At 41.5% G+C, this 20,272-nt stretch overlaps 1 protein-coding gene across 4 annotated transcripts in view; it reads left to right on the top strand.

Moving 5' to 3' along the window:
* LOC140492273 (zinc finger protein 346-like) overlaps window positions 1-20,272 on the top strand; it is a 52,560-nt gene that overhangs the window by 7,264 nt on the left and 25,024 nt on the right. For all 4 annotated transcript variants that reach the window (XM_072591218.1, XM_072591219.1, XM_072591217.1 and 1 more), the window contains 3 exons: window positions 3,919-4,022; window positions 4,732-4,821; window positions 12,930-13,089. In XM_072591218.1, the coding sequence (XP_072447319.1) occupies window positions 3,919-4,022; window positions 4,732-4,821; window positions 12,930-13,089 (354 nt within the window). The remainder of the gene's footprint in view (window positions 1-3,918; window positions 4,023-4,731; window positions 4,822-12,929; window positions 13,090-20,272) is intronic.

A 20,272-nucleotide genomic window follows, 5' to 3' on the forward strand; every position in this document is an offset into this window, starting at 1 on the left:
CCCCCCCCCCACCAATTTCAATTCACTGTTTGACTCACATCTGAACACCATTTCCCCTAACACCTTACCCACTTACTCGCCTCGTGTACGCACCCACCATTTGCCACTGTACTCCTTCACTTGCCTTACATTCTCTTAGTAGCTGTCATTGCAGGCGTTAATTGTGAAACACAGCAGCTAATGCTGTAAAAACTTCAGTGAGCCTCTGACGAAACACTGCTGATAAGTCCTGCTGTCTATTTATATGTTTAGTGTTCAAATGTGAGTGAATGGGATCAAACAGTGAATTGAAATTGGGGGGGTGGGGGGGGTCTCAGTTTTATAGTTAGCCCAAATTTAGAGCAAATTTTAACTTGTCTGATATGGGAAACAATTATATTAGTATTTTTTATTCTTACATCAGAGCTGGGGATTTTTTGGATTGTTTTGATGCTGTATGTAAGGTTTACATGCAATGTAGTGTTTGTTACAGTCCTTGCACTGTATTTTGTAAATGACATTAGTTTCGCTTGTTGCCTGTATAGGTTTTTTCAAGTTCATTAGCTGCTGTTTTAGTGTTGGTGGGTTTGTAACAAACACTACATTGAACAAACAGGCAGCAAACTAGCCACCAGGATACGAGAACACCAACTAGCCACAAAAAGACATGATCCTCTCTCACTAGTATCCTTATATACGGATGTGGAAGGACACCACTTCGACTGGGACAACATATCCATCCTAGGAAAAACCAAACAAAGACATGCATGAGAATTCCTAGAAGTATGGCATTCCAACTGGAACTCAACCAACAAACACGTCGGGTTAGATGCCATCTACCACCCCCTGAGAAAAAGGGCAGGAAGTGACTTCACCCTGGGAAATGACATCACCAACCCAAAGAAACACAAACATATAAATAGAAAGCAGACTTAGCAGCAATGCTTTGCCTGAGGGTGTTACCTAGTGGGGTGATGAAACGTCTGGAAATGAACCTTCCAGCTCAGTGAGCAAACCTATATCCAGAACCTCAACCTGAGCTACAAATCTTCTCAAAGCTTGCTATTGCTGTAAAAAGGATGAATGGTTTCTGTGACAATCCACATTCTCACTACCTGACTGGTGTACTGAACCGCTTCTTTTATAAAAGCAGTTGCCTCAGAAGCCTAGCCAGAAATCTCTAGAAAGGCAAGAGGCCAATATTTGTCTGACTCAGGTCAGAAAAGGTTTGTCTATTAGAGAGAATGCAGAATGCTTCAGTAGAGGGATCCGGGTGTTCTTATGCATTCTAACCTTTTGTGGTTCATGTACAGAAAATTATTGAGAAGGCAAATGGACTGTTGGCCTTTACTGTAATAGAGATGAATTATAAAAGTGGGGAAGCCTTGTGACAACTGTGCAGGGTATTGGTGAGACCATACCTAGAGGAATTACCTAAAGAGGGACATACATACACCAGAAACAGTATAGAGAAATTTCGTTGGGCTGACTCTTGATGAAGGGATTGGTTTATGTGGAGAGATTGACTCATTGGAGTTTAGAAAAAAATGAGAGGTGATCATATTGAAATATCAGGTTCTGAAGGAGCTTGACTAGACAGATACTGAGAGGAAGATTGCACTCCTGGAGGAATCTAAATCAAGTTTGAGATTAAGGGGTTTCCCACTGAAAACAAACAGGGAGGAAATGCTTTTCTGAGGGTCATTAGCCTTTGGAATTCTCTCCAGCTAAGGTTAGTGGAAGTAGTGTCCATGAATGTATTTAAGGCTGATTTGGGCATTACTGATTCACGAGGAAATCAAGTTTTCAGAGTGGCAGGTAGGTAAGTGAAGTTAAGGCAACAATTAGATCAGGCCTGGTCTTATTGAATGACAGAGCCAGATTGATGGTTCAATGGCCTGCTTATCAGATCAAAACCAGAGAGTGAGCACTGAGAGGTTATTCAACTGATTAAAGCATTACAGGGCAAAGTGGCTCAGTGGTTAGCACTGCTGCCTCACAGTACCAGGGACCCAGGTTTGATTCCAGCTTTGGGTGACTAATGTGTGGAGTTTGCAAGTTCTCCCTGTGTCTCCTTTTTTCTGGCAGGTGCTCTGGTTTCCTCCATAGTCCACAGATGTGCAGATTAGATGGATTGGCCATACTAAATTTTCCATACAGTCTGGGGACGTATAGGGTAGGCGGATTAGCCATGGTTAATGTGGGATTATGGGTTTAGGGGTAGGATCTGGGTGGAATGCTCTTTGGAGGGTTGGTATATATTCGATGGACTGAATGGTCACTGCACTGTAGGGATTCTTTGACTCTAATCATGTTCCCCAAGTGACCTGCGCATGCACTTTCTAGCAGGGATCTCCAGAAGGTGTTGAATAGACATCCTGGTTCTGAAATGCACAATGTCATCTATTTCATGAGATGAGCAGAAAATGTAAACAATAAATTGCGAAAATCTTCTTTCAGTCATTGGCATGGTTCTACTCTGGAGAAATTGTTTCTCACTAATTAATTTTAAAAGATATGCATCTGGCATGTAGATTGGACTTCATAAGAAAACATCCATGGCATTTTGGTGTTAAAATGTCACATACTTATAATTTTCTGTAAAGCCATTAATTGCTGCTCTAATTCAAATTTTAATCTATGTAGAACTAGGATGTAAGACACTTTCTTACATCACTGAACAGAGTTTAATTTGACTCACCCCTCTCCAGTGTAAGGCATAATCTTACTCTATTTTCTCCTACTATCCAGGTCTCACAGTTGAAGTTGCCTTCGCAACCCACTCTTAATTTTTCTTGCTAAAACCTTGAGTTTCACTTCCACTTCCTGAAACCTACTTTGTCCAACTCTCTTTGCTATCTACTATAGTTGAATCTTTCCATCTTCAGGCTGACTCTACAGAACTCTTCATGGAAATTATGACCAATTTTTCTTCTTTTTTTAAAGATCTGACATAGTGCTTGGCTTGATTGTGGAATTCTTCCATAATATTTAATATTCAATAATAAGTGTTTTATATGTGTCATATTGTGCTGTTCTGATTATATTTTTCTGTAGTTTGATGTTTTGAAATTATTTGCAATTTTTTTACACCGGTAAATTTGCTGTGATTTCACATGCAGTGTTAGGGCCACTACTGGATTACTTCATTTACATCATATAGGAAGATTTGGACTTTTCCAGAGTTCTGTTTGACAACTATATTTTATTGGCTATCCTAAGCAATGGAATGAAGCAAAACTATTCACCTGAAGGCTTCAAACCTTAACCCATCTTCCTTGACTGGAAGCCAGAAGCCTTAAAAATAATCCAGGGTTTTAGCACCCAAATACTATAAATGTTTAGTTGCAGTCTGTTTCATATTTGGCAGTATTTAGCAACAAGTCAGTGTCTTTCAAATATTGGAAGAAATATTGACTCTTTAAGCAGAGTTAAGCTTCTAATATTGGAGCAATTTTGGACTTCAAAGATTTATTTTGTCAGCTGAGGTAGTGATACAGATTCAGAAATTGTTGGAGAAACTCAACAGGTATTGCATCTTTGGAGAAAAAGCAGAGTTAACTTTCCATTGAGTGACTCTTAATTAGAACAAGTTATTTCTTTAGCGTCTTCATTTTGAAAATGAGCATGAGTCAGACTGCCTCAAAATGTATCTTGTCCTCATGTTGTCATCCTACTGTTATAAAAGGGTAATGTTGGTCGTAGCATCACAATACAAGGTGTCTCACAGATAGGAGTTTACTTCAAACAGAAAGTTTGTGAAGTTGCGAGGGTATTTAGTATTTTACTACAGAATATAGGTAATTAGCAAAGGTTTGTTGTTTCTAAAGGTGAATGTGCACACCAGTGAAATTAATGGATTTATGTGAAGGAGACAATTACTGCAGAACATCAGAATCTCTACTCTTTCGCTTTTGTTCTTTTGGTCTTCTTTCACAGTACAAAAGATCATCGAAGGAAATAGTGAGCTCTTCACGGACACTCACTGCAAAGTGTGTAACGCTGTGCTGATATCAGAGTCCCAGAGACTAGCACATTACCAGGTAATAACATGGCAAACCCTATGTCACCATGAGTTTGGCTGTTTGAGAATCTGGAACGATTAATGCGTGCTGAGCATGAATCCCAGGTGCAAAATCTGTTTTTTATAAATAAAAACAACAGGCAGCTCCTTCTTGGTTTGTTCTCCTGGTATAGTACAGAGGCATCCAGAACTGTGAACATCTCAATTCTATCTGTGATCTGTACTGACCCATTCCTGCTTCTTCCTCCTCTTCCATCTTTGCTTCTCTAGCCAGTTATGAGAAGAATTGGTTGAGTTGATTCAGCCCTTTTAAAATAAAAATATTGTGTGTCAGAATGATTTAGGTAAATGCTGAAACTTTGTGTAGAGATTCTGGGCTGCAAAATTGAAGTTTAATATGAATGTATCAATGTATTCTACCAATGGGTTATAACAAATTTTTAAGAAGCTAAAACTTTCTAACGTTAGAATTAATGTACAGGAAGGTATAAGATCCTTTTGCTTGAATTGGCAAAAAGATGCAGCCATTTCACTACAGTGCATATCATTTTGTATCATGAAGACTGACTCATGACTTTTGCACTGAACATGTAGCATTTTAAACTTATACCATGGCTATGAAGGTTGTTTTCCATCAATCATTATTCATATCATGTATTAAAAGTTCAGAGTTTCAGGTATTCATTGATCTCTAGATGTCAATCACTGTCTTCTACTATAATCCACAGAGCAAGAAGCATGCTAATAAAGTACGTCGCTATGAGGAGCTCCATCAAGATGGTGAACCAGTTGCCAAAATAATAAAAAAGGATTCTACTGTAAGTTTCTATCAATCATAAGTGATAGGGAAAAGGAGGAGGCTGTTTGACCATCTTGCATGTGTTGATCTGTTGCATGCACCGATCCAGAATTGAAAATATACTCTAGATGGGTACTAATCAGTTATAAAGGTTCAGCATAACTTCCTTGCTTTTGTACTCCATGCTTCCATAAAGCTGTGGATGCCGCATGCTTTTTTGACAGCCTTCTTATCTTGTTCTACCAACTTCAGATACTTGTTTATGTATACTAGGTTTTTCTTTTAAATTTCTTCCCATTAAAATGGATCACTAAAAATTATTTAAAAGGTTCCCCATTGGAGACTCGTTAGCAAGGTTAGTTCTCACGGAATACAAGGAGACCTCACCATTTGGCTACAGAACTGGCTCAAAGGTAGAAGACGGTGGTGGTGGGGGGTGCTTTTTCAGACTGGAGGCCTGTGAGCAGTGGAGTGCCACAAGGATCGGTGCTGGGTCCTCTACTTTTTGTTATTTACATAAATGATTTGGATGTGAGCATAAGAGCTACAGTTAGTAAGTTTGCAGATGACACCCAAATTGGAGGTGCAGTGGACAGCAAAGAAGGTTACCTCCGATTACAACAGGATCTGGACTAGATGGGCCAATGGGCTCAGATGTGGCAGGTGGAGTTTAATTCAGATAAATGTGAGGTGCTGTATTTTGGAAAAGCAAATCTTAGCAGGGACTTATACACTTAATGGTAAGGTCCTAGGGAGTGTTGCTAAACAAAGAGACCTTGGAGTGCAGGTTCATAGCTCCTTGAAAGTGGAGTCGCAGGTAGAGTCATAGAGATGTACAGCATGGAAAATGACCCTGTGGTCCAACCCCTCCACGCTGACCAGATATCCCAACCCAATCTAGTCCCACCTGCCAGCACCTGACCCATATCCCTCCAAACCCTTCCTATTCATATACCCATCCAAATGCCTCTTAAATGTTGCAATTGTACCAGCTTCCACCACATCTTCTGGCAGCTCATTCCATACACGTACCACCCTCTGCATGAAAAAGTTGCCCCTTAGGTCTCTCTCATATCTTTCCCCTCTCACCCTAAACCTATGCCCTCTAGTTCTGGACTCCCCGACCCCAGGAAAAAGACTTAACCTATTTACCCTATCCATGCCCCTCATAATTTTGTAAACCTCTATAAGGTCACCCCTCAGCCTCCGACGCTCCAGGGAAAACAGCCCCAGCCTGTTCAGCCTCTCCCTATAGCTCAAATCCTCCAACCCTGACAACATCCTTGTAAATCTTTTCTGAACCCTTTCAAGTTTCACAACATCTTTCCAGTAGGAAGGAGGCCAGAATTGCACGCAATATTCCAACAGTGGCCTAACCAATGTCCTGTACAGCAGCAACATGACCTCCCAACTCCTGTACTCAGTACTCTTACCAATAAAGGAAAGCATACCAAACAATGCCTCACTATCTTATCTACCTGCGACTCCACTTTCAAGGAACTATGAACCTGCACCCCATGGTCTCTTTGTTCAGCAATACTCCCTAGGACCTTACCATTAAGTGTATAAGTTCTGTCAAGATTTGCTTTCCCAAAATGCAGCACCTTGCATTTATCTGAATTAAACTCCATCTGTCACTTCTCAGCCCATTGGCCCATCTGGTCCAAATCCTGTTGTAATCTGAGGTAACCGTCTTCGCTGTCCACGGCACCTCCAATTTTGGTGTAATCTGCAAATTTACTAACTGTACCTCTTATGCTCGCATCCAAATCATTTACGTGAATGACAAAACATAGAGGGCCCAGCACCGATCCTTGTGGTTCTCCACTGGTCACCAATCTGAAAAACAACCCTCCACCACCACCCTCTGTCTTCTACCTTTGAGCCAGTTCAGTATCCAGTGGCTAGTTCTCCCTGTATTCCATGAGATCTAACCTTACTAATCGGTCTCCCATGGGGAACCTTGTCAAACGCCTTACTGAAGTCCATATAGATCACATCTACTGCTCTGCCCTCATCAATCTTCTTTGTTACTTCAAAAAAACTCAATCAAGTTTGTGAGACATGATTTCCCACACACAAAGCCATGTTGACTATCCCTAATCAGTCCTTGCCTTTCCAAATACATGTACATCCTATCCCTCAGGATTCCCTCCAACAACTTGCCCACCACCGAGGTCAGGCTCACTGGTCTATAGTTCCCTGGCTTGTCTTTACCACCCTTTTTAAACAGTGGCACCACGTTTGCCAACCTCCAGTTTTCCTGCACTGTCCTCACCATGTGCTTCCTTTGTCTGCTCTTCTCCCTTTTAAAACTGCTGTTGTTTTGACTTTTTTTTCCAAAGTTCCAAAACAATGCAACAGCATATGAAACAGTAATTGCTGCTCCTGGAATTCTAGAAAATCATCTCCAGCACCTAAAATACCTCAAACCGCAACCAATAGAACGGATGTAGGTTCTGCAGTCCTGCCACATCCAGTCATGAATAGTAGTGGATAAGGATCTGATTCACCCTGGAAGAGGAAATTCCACAAAAATCCCAATAAGCAATGATGGGAAGCCCAGCAAATTGGTGCAGTGGACAAGGCTGTGAGGCATTTATGTCCATCCCAGGCTAGAAGTGTCAAGTAAATGCTCCATCTTGGTCTCTTGTATCATCCCAAGGCTAATGATGGTTACCATTAGCCAGAAACTGAAGTGCACCTGCTCCATCATTATGGTGTCTTGCAGTACTGATCGCAGGCTGTAAATTCAGCAGCAAGCAACTTGCATTCTGACTCCACACAGCTGTCCATCTACAAAGCAGAGATCTGGAGTATGATGTTTCATGACAGCAGTGGAATCCTGAAGCACCTTCACTTCCTCCACCACTGATACAATGTTATCTGTGTGTGCTTCTACAATGGGAAGGCGATGACTTATTGGTATTGTCAGTAGACAATTAATCCAAAAACTTGGTGAATGTTCTGGAGTCTAGATTTAAAACCATCATTTAGCAACACAAGACTCTGCATCCCAAGGTACTGTGGGCCATCAACAGCAACAGAAAAATATTACAGCATAATCTGCAGCCTTGTGGCCCAGTATATTCTCCACTCTCCCATTCCCATCAATCCAATGAGACTAACCCTGGTTCGATGGAGAGTGCTGGAGGGCATTCTGGGAGCAGCAGCTGGTATGGCTAAAAATGAACTGTCAAACTGATGAAGCAACTAAACAGGACTACTTGCATGCCAAAAAGCATAGGTATCATGTGATGGACAGAGAAAAAGAACTCTGGATGCTGAAGATCAGAGTCAAAAAGTGTAGTGCTGGAAAAGCACTGCAGGTCAGGCAGCATTTGAGGAGCAGGAGAGCCCCTCATCGTAGAAAGAGCTAAGCAGTCCCAAAACTAATAAATCAGATGTAAGCTCAGCAGTACTGCTACATCCAGTTGTGAATGATGGTGGACAATTAAGCAACTCAGTGGAGGAGGCTCCACAGATATCCCCATCCTCAATGGTGGAAGAGCCTGACACTTCAGTGCAAAAAAAAGGCTGAAGTGGACGCAATAATTTTCAGTCAGAAGCGCTGAGAAGATCCATCACGGCCTCTTCCTGTCGTCCCAGCATCACAGAATCCAGTCTTCAGCCAATTCAATTCACTCTGTGATATCAAGAAATGGTTGGAGGCACTGGATAGTGAAAAGGCTACAGGCCTTGACAGTACTGTAGTACTGAGGAACTGTTGAACATTTGCAACTCCTCAGACACTAAAGCAGTCCATGTCCAAATGCAGTAGGAGAAAGTGAGGACTGCAGATGCTGTAGATCATGGAGTGAAGAAGGGCTTATGCCCGAAACGTTGATTCTCCTGTTCCTTTGATGCTGCCTGACCTGCTGCGCTTTTCCAGCAACACATTTTTAAGCTCATGTCCAAATGCAGCAAGACCTGGACAATAAAAAAATGGCAAATAATATTCATATTGCACAAATGCCGGACAATGACCATCTCCAATAAAAGACCACTACCCCATGACAATCAATGGTGTTACCATCACCGCATCCCCCACTATCAACATCCTTCAATTGACCAAAAACTCATTTATATGGACTTGCCCAATAAATAGTGGCTACAAAAGCAGGTCAAATGCTAAGAATACAGCTGTGAATAACTCACCTCTTTACTTCCCAAAGCCTGTCCACCATCCACAAGGCACAAGTCAGGAGGGTGATTGAATACTCCACACTTGTGTAGATCAGTATAGCTCCAACAACATTCAAGACGCTTGACACTATCCCAGACAAAGCAGCCCATTTCATTGGCACCAAATCCACAAAATCATCTCCCTCCGTCACTGATGCTCAGTAGCAGCAGTGAGTACTATCTACAAGAAAAAACTGCAGAAATTTGCCTTAGATTCTGTGACAGCACATTTCAAACCCACAGCCACTTCCATATAGAAAGTCAGGGCAGCAGATGTGTGTGACCACCACCTGCAAGTTCCCCTCCAAATTACTCACCATCCTGACTTGGTAACATATCCTGTTCCTTCACTGTCGCTGATCAAAATCCTAGAATTCACTCCCTACCGGCATTGGTCTCTCTCTACAGCTTGTGGACTGCAGTCGTTCAAGAAGGCATCTCACCACTTCTTTCTCAAGGGAAACTAAGGAGGCAAGAAATGCTGACCTAGCTCGTGATGTTCATGTACCATGAATGAATTTTTAAAAAATCTTTTTAGGCTACTCCATTTTTTTTTTGCCCACTACAGTTAGAACATAGAAAAGTACAGCACAGAACAGGCCCTTCAGCCCACGATGTGGCGACTATTATTCCTAATCTAAAATAAAATAACCTAACCTACGCACCCCTCAATTCACTGCTGTCCATGTGCATATCCAGCAGTCGCTTAAATGTCACTAATGACTCTGCTTCAACCACCACCGCTGACGCTGCATTCCATGCATTCACAACTCTCTGCGTAAACAACATACCTCTGACATCTCCTCTATACCTTCCCCCTAATATCTTAAAACGATGACCCCTCATGCCAGTCAAACCTACCCTGGGGAAAAGTCTCTCGCAATTGACTGTGTCCAAGCTTCTCATTACCTTGTATACCTCAGTCAGGTCACCTCTCTTCCTCCTCCTCAGAGAAAAGTCCGAGCTTAGTCATCCTCTCTTCGTAAGGCAAGCCCTCCAGTCATGGCAGCATCCTGGTAAACCTTCTTTGCACCCTCTCCATAGCCTCCATATCTTTCCTATAGTAAGTCGACCAGAACTGGACGCAATATTCCAAGTGTGGTCTCACCAGGGACTTGTAGAATTACAGCAAAACCTCGTGACTCTTAAACTCAATCCCCCTGTTAATGAAAGCCAAAATACCATATGCTTTCTTAACAACCCTATCCACTTGGGTGGCAACTTTCCACTTGGTCTATGTACTTGAACACCAAGATCCCTCCATTTCTCCACACTGCCAAGAACCCTGTCTTTAATCCTTTATTCAGCATTCATGTTTGACCTTCCAAAATGCATTTACCCAGGTTGAACTCTGTCTGCCATTTCTCAGCCCAGCTCTGCATCCTGTCTATGTCGTGCTGCAGCCCTCGATACTATCAGCGGCACCTCCAACCTTTGTGTCATCAGCAAATTTACTAACCCACCCCTCAACCTCCTTATCTAAGTCATTTATAAAAAATACAAAGAGCAGAGGCCCAAAAACAGAGCCCTGAGACGCACCATTGACCTCCAGGCAGAATACTTACCATCTACAACCACTCTCTGCATTCTGTCAGCCAACCAATTCTGAATTCACACAGCCAAATCTCCCTGTATCCCTTACCTCCTGACTTTATGAATGATCCTACCATGGGGCACCTTATCAAATGCCTTGCTGAAGTCCGTATACACCACATCCACTGCTCAACCTTCGTTGACCTGTCTTGTCACCTCCTCAAAGAACTCAGTAAGATCTGTAAGGCATAACCTGCCCCTCACAAAGCCATGCTGACTGCTTTTAATCACTCTATGCTTTTCCAAATAGTCATAAATCCTATTCCTCAGAATTCTTTCCAAAACCTTGCTGACCACAACATAGGACTGACTGGTCTGTAATTGCCAGGGGTTTCCCTATTCCCCTTCTTAAAAAAGAGGAACAACATTTGCCTCCCTCCAATCCTCCCGTATGACTCCTGTGGAGAGTGAGGAAGCAAAGATCTTCACCAGTGGCTTAGCAACCTCCTTTCTTGCTTCCAGAGCAATGTAGGATAAATCTGGTCTGGCCCTGGGGATTTATCAATCTTAATGTTTGCCAAAATTTCCAGCACATCAATGTCATCAAACTTGATCTGTTCAAGCCTGTTTCCCAGCTCCTCAAAGTTCTCATTCACAACAAGGTCCCTTTCCTTGGTGAAAACTGAAGCAAAAAACTCATTTAAGGCTCCGATTCCGTGCACAAGTTCTCTATGCTATCCCTGACCGGCCCTATCTTCTCCTTGAATATGCTCTTATTCCTCATGTATGAGTAAAATGCCTTTGGGTCTCCCTAATCGTTCTTGCGAAGCCTTTTTTGTGCCCCCTCATGGCTCTCCTCAGTCATTTGAGCTCCATTCTAGTAAGCCTGTAATCCTCTAAAGCTGTGCTAGAACCTTGCTTCCTCCACCTTATGTAAGCTGCCGCCTTCCTTTTGACGAGAAGCTCCTCTGTTCTTGTCATCCAAGACTCTTTAATCTTACTCCTCCTTGCCTGTTTCAGAGGAACAAATTTGTGCATCACTCGCACCAATTGCTCCTTCAACTTGCTCCTTGCAGTTCTTCAACTGCAGCCTCCTTTACTGTGACATTGGCATTACTTTCTTTAATGAAGACAGATTTAAAATATAAATTTAACACCTTGGCTGTGCCTTTTGCCTCTTCAAGGTGACCTTTTTTGCTTGATTAGCCCCATATTTTGTTTGATTATCCTTTTTTGTATACTGGTAAAAGACAACTTTGGGTTCTCACTTATCTAGTGCATTCCCTTTGCCCATCTTCTATCCTTTTTAGTTCTTTCCAAATTATTTTTGTGATTTTTATGATTGCTTCTCTACAAGTCATTTGTCGTAAAACCCTTTTATATATTTAGTCATTCAGAAAGCTTTGACTTTGGATTATCTTCCTTTGCTCCTTTTAAAAATTTTCTTATTTTGTACCTGGACTATTTTCTATTTGAAGGACATCATGTGTCCATAATAAATTACAGACAAAGGGATTCTAAACTATAATCATTGGTTGTGGATGTGGGTGTGTGTATACAGTCAGTTCTTCTATAATGCGATGATTGCATTCTTGTGTGGCCATGTATTATAGAAAAATCACTCTTTAGAAACAACGCTTAAAGTGTTGCCGATGTAATCACGTTATAGCCAACAAACATTTTAAAAGTTCGTGCTTTAGAAACAGCATCCCCAATTTGTCAGTTGCATTCCAGTGAATTCGGGTTGACATAATGCACGTTATAGCAGAACAACCCATATTAAACGTGTGCACGTACATACAAAAGATAAGACATATTTAAATACCTTGTAGATGGGCAAAATTAAAGATGAAATATTGAATCAACTGAGGCCCATTGCATTGAGTGTGTAAAATGCTGTTTACCCTGTCCACCTATAAATTCCTGTTGGCATTCTGTTTAGAAAACTGAAGTGTTCTTACAAACTGATTTTAGTATTTTCTTTAAGGAAAATCAGTTGTGGTTAACAGTTCAGTACCTTTAAGTAGGTCTTTTGACTAAGTGTTAATTATTAAATGTGGAAGATTATTGACTACTTGTTATTAGTTTGTAGCTGAAGGATATAACTCAGTTTTAACATCTTGGCACATACGACGCAACATTTAAAGGCAGTGGGCACCAACTGGTCCATCTTTTTTTTAAAGTATGTCTGCATACAATGCAAATAAATACATTTTCATGTTTGTATGTACGTGTTTAAATAAAAAGTAAATAATACTGTGTGTGTAGAGAAATGAATGTGTTTGTCATTTTAACAGATGAACCCAAATCAGATCAATCGCTGTTCAAAGATCTGCGATATGATTAATTTAAAACAATAATGTTAATAGTAGAGTTATTGCAATCAATCATTTCTGAACTTTTCTACAGGACAGTAGCAATGGAGAAGTGGATCGGAATAAGTATTGTCCTCTATGTAATATGACTTTTACATCACCAGTTGTTGCCCAATCCCATTACCAGGGAAAAAACCATGCAAAAACTCTGAAACTGAAACAGAAGCAAGATGAAATAACCCCAGCATCCTCTGGTAAGTGATCTTGAGTGTATTGTCAAGGCTTGATACTTAAGTTTGAGTGCATGATCTGTTCAGTTGCATTGAAAATTGCGACAAGAAGTTTGCCATATTGTGGTGGGGAATGGTAAGGAAATATGTAAACTGCTTGATGTTCTATTTGATCATGTTCCTGCAAACCTGAAAATGAAATTGTTGCATTCCTCCAAATGTTTAACTGTATTCCACCCCAATGTTCTCAAAGGAAGTTACTTTTCATTTTTTAATGTCACTGTAAATTGGTTGTTTAACATTTTCATAGTCATGGCCACATTTCAGTTTTTTCTGACTTGGAATGGTCTATAAGCAAATTTCATAAAGAAAATTTTGGGAAATCATGTCTCTCAAATTTTTAAGTATTTTTGCAGAGGTGTTCAAGAAGTATGAAGGCAAAGCAATAGACATTGCCAACATGGTCTGTAGGAAGGCCTTCGACAAGTTTCTGCATGGTAGACTGGTTATTAAGATTAGATCACATGGGATCCAGGGTGAGCTAGTCAACTGGATACAAAATTGGCCTGAATGTAGGAGACAGAGGATGCTGGTGAAAGTTTGTTCAGACTGGAGGCCTGAGACCAGTGATGTGCCGAAAGGATCAATGCTGTGTCCATTATTGTTCATCATTTATATAGAAAGTATTTGGATGAGAATTTAGGAGGGATGGTTAGTAAGTTTGTGGATGACACCAAATTTGGTGGTATAGTGGACAGTGAAGGAGGTTATCTCAGAATACAAAGGATCTTTATCAACTGGGCTAGTGGGCCAAGTAATGGCAGATAGAGTTGAATTCAGATAAATGTGAGGTGTTCTATTTTAGTAAGGTAAACCCAGGCAGGACTTACACAATCAACTGTAGAGCCCTGGGAGTGTTATGGAACAGAGAAACCTAGCAGTGCAGGTACAGAGTTTCTTGAAAGTGGTGTCAAAAGTAGACAGTGATGGTGTTTGGTGTGCTTGCCTTCGTTGGTCAGAGCATATGGTACAGGAGTTGGGACATCATGTTACAGCTATACAAGACATGGGTAAGGCCACATTTGGAATACGTACAATTCTGGTCACCCTGCAATAGGAAGGATGGTATTAACCTGGAATGGGTGCAAAAAAAAAGCTTGCAAGGATGTTACGGAGAGGTTTTGAGTTATAAGGAGAGGCTAGATAGAGTCATAGAGATGTTCCGCACAGAATCAGACACTTCGGTCCAACTCGTTCATGCCGACTAGATATCCCAACCCAATCTAGTCTCACTTGCCAGCACCTGGCCCATATCACTCCAAACCCTTCCTATCCATATACCCACCCAGATCCCTTTTAAATGTTGCAATTGTACTAGCCTCCACAACTTCCTCTGGTAGCCCATTCCATACACGCACTGCCCTCTGCGTGAAAAGGTTGCCCCTTAGGTCTCTTTTGTATCTTTCCCTTCTCACCCTAAACCTATGCCCTCTAGTTCTGGATTCCCCGACCCCAGGGAAAAGACTTTGCCTATTTACCCTCTCTATGCCCGTCATGATTTTATAAGCCTCTACCTCCAACACTCCAAGGAAAACAGCCCTAGCCGAACCAACCTCTCCCTATAGCTCAAATCCTCCAACCCTGGCAACATCCTTGTAAATCTTTTCTGAACCCTTTCAAGTTTCACAACATCTTTCCGATAGGAAGGAGACTGAAATTACACGCAATATTCCAACAGTGGCCTAACCAATGTCCTGTACAGCCGCAACATGACCTCCCAACTCGTGTACTCAATACTCTGACCAATAAAGGAAAGCATACCAAACACCACCACCTCTATTCTATCTACCTGCAACTCTACTTTCAAGGAGCTATTAACCTGCATTCCAAGGTGTCTTTGTTCAGCAACTCTCCATAGGACCTTACCATTGAGTGTATAAGTCCTGCTAAGATTTACTTTCCAAAAATGCAGCACCTCACATTTATCTAAATTAAACTCCATCTGCCTCTCCTTAGCCCATTGGCCCATCTGGTCAAGATCCTGTTGTAATCTGAGGTAACCACCTTCGCTGTCCACTACTCCAATTTTGGTGTCATCTGCAAACTTATTAATTATACCTCTTACGCTCACATCCAAATAATTTATATAAATGATGAAAAGTAGTGGACCCCAAGCACTGATCCTTGTAACACTCCGCTGGTCATAGGCCTCCAATCTGAAAACCAACTTTCCACCACCACCCTTTGGCTTCTACCTTTTGAGCCAGTTCTGCATCCAAATGGCTAGTTTTCCCTATATTCCATGAGATCTAACCTTGCTAACCAGTCTTCCATGGGAAGGCTGAGACTTTTTTCCCTGGAGCGTAGGAGGCTGAGAGAGTAACCTTTATAGTGGTTGGTAAAATCATGAAAGGCATAGATAAGGTGAATTGCCAAGGTTTTTTCCCCTTGGATAGGGGAGTTCAAAACTAGTGGGCAATTGTTTAAGGTGTGAAGGGAAAGATGTAAAAGAGACTCTAGGAGCAACTCTTTCAACCGGGGTGGTGAGTATATGGAACAATTTGCTAAAAGAAGTGGTAGAGGTGGGCACAACATTTAAAAGACCTCTGGACAGATACGTGGAAAGAAGTAAGTATAAAGGTATATGGGCCAAACACAGGCAAATGGGACCATTCTGTTTTTTAGTACCTGGTCAGCATGGACGAGTTGGACAAAAGGGCCAATTCCCACGCTGTATGACTATAATATTTGCCACTAGAGTAAAGATGAGTTTTATGGGAAAAAAAGCAATAAAATAATATTTAAACAAGTAATTATTAAAAATGATAGTGAAATGATTGAATAGATGTATTTAGGGTTAGGTAAATGAGTGAATCAGGCGTTAGGTTGTTATGTAAATGAGCAACTGGTGGTTGCAGTTGGGTGGGTGTGTGAGTTAGTGACTGGATGTTAGGTAGGAGAAGGATTGGTGTAGAACCTCTACAGTGTGGAAACAAGCCCTTTGGCCAACATGTTCACACTGACCCTCCGAAGAGCAACCCACCCAAACCTGTTCCCCTACCCTATTATCTTATATTTACCACTGACTAATGCACCTAACCTATACATCCCTGAACACTATGGGCAATTTAGCACACTTAATTCATCTAACCTGTACATGTTTGGATTGTGGGAGGAAACCAGCGCACCCAGAGGAAACCCCCACAGACATGGATAGAATGTGCAAACTCCCCACAGACAAGTTGCCCAAGGCTGGAATCGAACCTGGATTCCTGGCGCTGTGAGGCAGCAGTGCTAACCACTGAGCTGTGCCGCCCTGTGGTGGGAGATTTGGAGAGAAAACACAAAATTGAAGGATTTAGACAGAAAAGACAGCGAGAAACCATGCATATTGAGAACCAAGAGAAAGTGGTTTGAGATGATTAGAAATGGTTTTTGGATCTGGGATACACTGCTTGGCGAAGGGAGGTTCAATCATGAATTTCAGAAGGCAATTGCAAAGCACCTGAAGGGATTAACAGGATGGAAGAATAGGGATGGGTGAATTGCTCTTTCAGAAAGCTTGCACAGTCGTGACAAGCTAAGTCACTTTCTGTGCTGTAACCGTTCTATCTAATGAATTAAAAATAGTACAGATAATCAGTAATATGGAGACATCTATTCAGTCCAGAGTTCCAAGAACAGATACAAGTTCTGTTGTGGACTTTGTTGTTGTAGAAAACATTATCCAGGTCAAAATTGCTTAAGTTAGCAAGTACTGCCTATTCGTTTAGTACAGTTGAACAAAATGTAACTTAAGTATTAGAGTATTGTTAGGATTGCAGTATTCATGCCTTTGGCCAAACGATTTGAAGATGTTCCAAAGCAAATATAGAAATGAGATACTGGATCCAACTGGTCTTTGGACAAATGATGGTAGCAGCTGAGACTGAAAGTCAGTCGGATCAAATGGCTAAACTATAAATGATCAAGTTTCAAATTAAGTTGTTGATTGAACTGTTGGCTTTTTGAGAACATAACTTTTGTGCCGTACCGCACAAGTATTGTTTGGAGCAGCAAAGATATTTAAACTGCTTTTATACTGCAGTAAAAGGCGAAATTCTGGAGAAACTCAACAGGTCCAGTAGTAGACCTTCAGAAAAAGGGTCACTAGATTGAAACGTTGACTCTGCTTTTCTCAACAGATGCTGACAGACCTGCTGAGTTTCTCCAGCAATTTCTGTTTTTATTTTGGATTTCCAGCATCCATAGTTCTGTTTTTTTTTTGTTTTTATACTGCCATCATTTTGGATTCAGATTCTTGGTGACCAGAATCTGTAAAGTGACACCCTGAGCTATGTTGACATCCTTAACAGATCAAGAGTCATAGACCTTTCTTTCACCGCTCCCCACCTCCCCTCCCCCTCCCCCCCCCCCCCCCCCCCCAAAAAAAATTAACCAGACTACAAGCCTGGTTATCAGCAATTTAGTTGATTTTAAAAATTGGGAGTTGGGTTATCAAAACAAGTGCCTTGTAGCCCAATCTAAAATAGCGTCATTGTGAGAACATCTTTTAAGACTTAAAATCTTTTGCTTATTTTGTACTTTATCTCAAATGTCACAGATTCATACAGCATAGAAAAAGCTCAATGAGTCTGCAACAGCATAACTATCCCTAAAAGCGCGTTAATCCCAATTTCCTGCACTTGTCCTTGAATATTATGAAATTTGAAGTGCTTGTTCCAAATAGTTTTTAAAGGTTGTAAGATTTGGGTGGAACTAGGAACTAAGAAATAAGAAAGAGATGATCACCTTATTAGGATTGTATTATAGACCCCCAAATAGTCAGAGGGAAATTGAGAAACAAATTTGGAAGGAGATCCCAGCTATCTGTAAGAATAACAGGGTGGTTATGGGGGGGATTTTATCTTTGCAAAAAGATTGGGATTGCCATAGTGTTAAGGGTTTAGATGGAGAGGAATTTGTTAAATATGTACAAGAAAATATTTTGATTCAGTATGTGGATGTACCTACTAAAAAAAGTGCAAAACCTGGCCTACTCTTGGGAAATAAGGCAGGGCAGGTTACTGAGGTGTCAGTGGGGGAGCACTTTGGGGCCAGCGACAATAATTCTATTAGTTTTAAAATAGTGATGGAAAAGAATAGACCAGATCTAAAAGTTGGAGTTCTAAATTGGAGAAAGGCCGGTTTTGACAGTGTTAGGCAAGAACTTTCGAAAGCTGATTGGAGGCAGATGTTCGCAGGTAGAGGGACGGCTGAAAAATGGGAAGTCTTCAGAAATAACAAGAATCCAGAGAAAGTATATTCCTGTCAGGGTGAAAGGAAAGGCTGGTAGGTATAGGGAATGCTGGATGACTAAAGAAATTGAGAGTTTGGTTAAGAAAAAGGAAGCATATGTCAGGTATAGACAGGGGAGATTGAGTGAATCCTTAGAGTATAAAGGAAGTAGGAGTATACTTGAGAGAAATCAGGAGGGCAAAAAGGAGACATGAGATAGCTTTGGCAAATAGAATTAAGGAGAATCCAAAGGGTTTTTACAAATACATTAAGGACAAAAGGGTAACTAGGGAGAGAATAGGACCCCTCAAAGATCAGCACGGCGGCCTTTGTGTGGAGCTGCTGAAAATAGGGGTGATACTAAATGAGTATTTTGCATCTGTATTTACCGTGGAAAAGGAAATGGAAGATATAGAATGTAGGGAAATTTAGCAGATGGTGACATCTTGAAAAATGTCCATATTAGGGAGGAGCAAGTGGTGGATGTCTTGAAACGCCTAAGAACGGATAAATCCCCAGGACCTGATCAGGTGCACCTAGAACTCTGTGGGAAGCTAGAGAATTGATTGCTGGGCTCTTGCTGAGATATTTGCATCATTGATAGTCACAGGTGAGGTGCTGGAAGACTGGAGGTTGGCTAACATGATACCACTGTTTAAGAAGGGTAGTAAGGACAAGCTAGGGGACTATAGGCCAGTGAGCCTGATGGTCGTGGGCAAATTGTTGGAGGGAATCCTGAGGGACAGGATGTACATGTATTTGGAAAGGCAAGGACTGATTAGGGATAGTCTACATGGCTTTATGCGTGGGAAATCCTGTCTCTCAAACTTGATTGAGTTTTTTGAAGAAGTAACAAAGAAGATTGATGAGGGCAGAGCAGTAGATATGGTCTATATGGACTTCAGGAAGGTGTTCGACAAGGTTCCCCATAGGAGACTGGTTAGACCTCACTGAATACAGGGAGAACTAGCCATTTGGATACAGAACTGCCTTGAAGGTAGAAGACAGAGGGTGGTGGTGGACAATTATTTTTCAGACTGGAGGCCTGTGAACAGTGGAGTGCCACAAGGATCGGTGCTGAGTCCACTACTTTTCATCATTTATATAAATGATTTGGATGTGAGCATAAGAGGTATAGTTAGTAAGTTTGCAGAAGACACCAAAATTGGTGGTGAAGTGGACAGCGAAGAGGGTTACCTCAGATTATAGCAGGATCTTGACCAGATGGGCCCATGGGCTGAGAAGTGGCAGGTGGAGTTTAATTCAGATAAATGTGAGATGCTTCATTTTCGGAAAGCAAATCTTAGCAGGACTTATACACTGAATGGTAAGGTCCTAGGGAGTGTTGCTGAACAAAGAGACCTTGGAGTGCAGGTTCATAGCACCTTGAAAGTGGAGTCACAGGTCGATAGGATAGTGAATAAGGCGTTTGGTATGCTTTCCTTTATTGGTCATAGTATTGAGTACACGGGTTGGGAGGTCATGATGCGGCTGTACAGGACATTGGTTGGACCAATATTGGAATATTGCATGCAGTTCTGGTCTCCTTCCTACCGGAAGGATGTTGTGAAACTTGAAAAGGTTCAGAAAAGATTTACAAAGCTGTTGCCAGGGTTGGAGGATTTGAGCTACAGGGAGAGGCTGAACAGGCTGGGGCTATTTTCCCTGGAGTGTCGGGGGCTGAGGGGTGACCTTTATAGAGGGTTATAAAATCATGAGGGGCATGGATAGGATAAATAGACAAAGTCTCTTTTCCCTGGGGTGGGTGAGTCCAGAACTAGAGGGCATAAATTTAGGGTGAGAGGGGAAAGATATAAAAGGGACCTAAAGGGCAACATTTCCACACAGAGGGTGGTACGTGTATGGAATGAGCTGCCAGAGGAAGTGGTGGAGATTGGTACAACTGCAACATTTAAGAGGCATTTGGATA

This window comes from Chiloscyllium punctatum, chromosome 20 (assembly GCF_047496795.1).
Source record: "Chiloscyllium punctatum isolate Juve2018m chromosome 20, sChiPun1.3, whole genome shotgun sequence".
Classification (NCBI taxonomy): domain Eukaryota; kingdom Metazoa; phylum Chordata; class Chondrichthyes; order Orectolobiformes; family Hemiscylliidae; genus Chiloscyllium; species Chiloscyllium punctatum.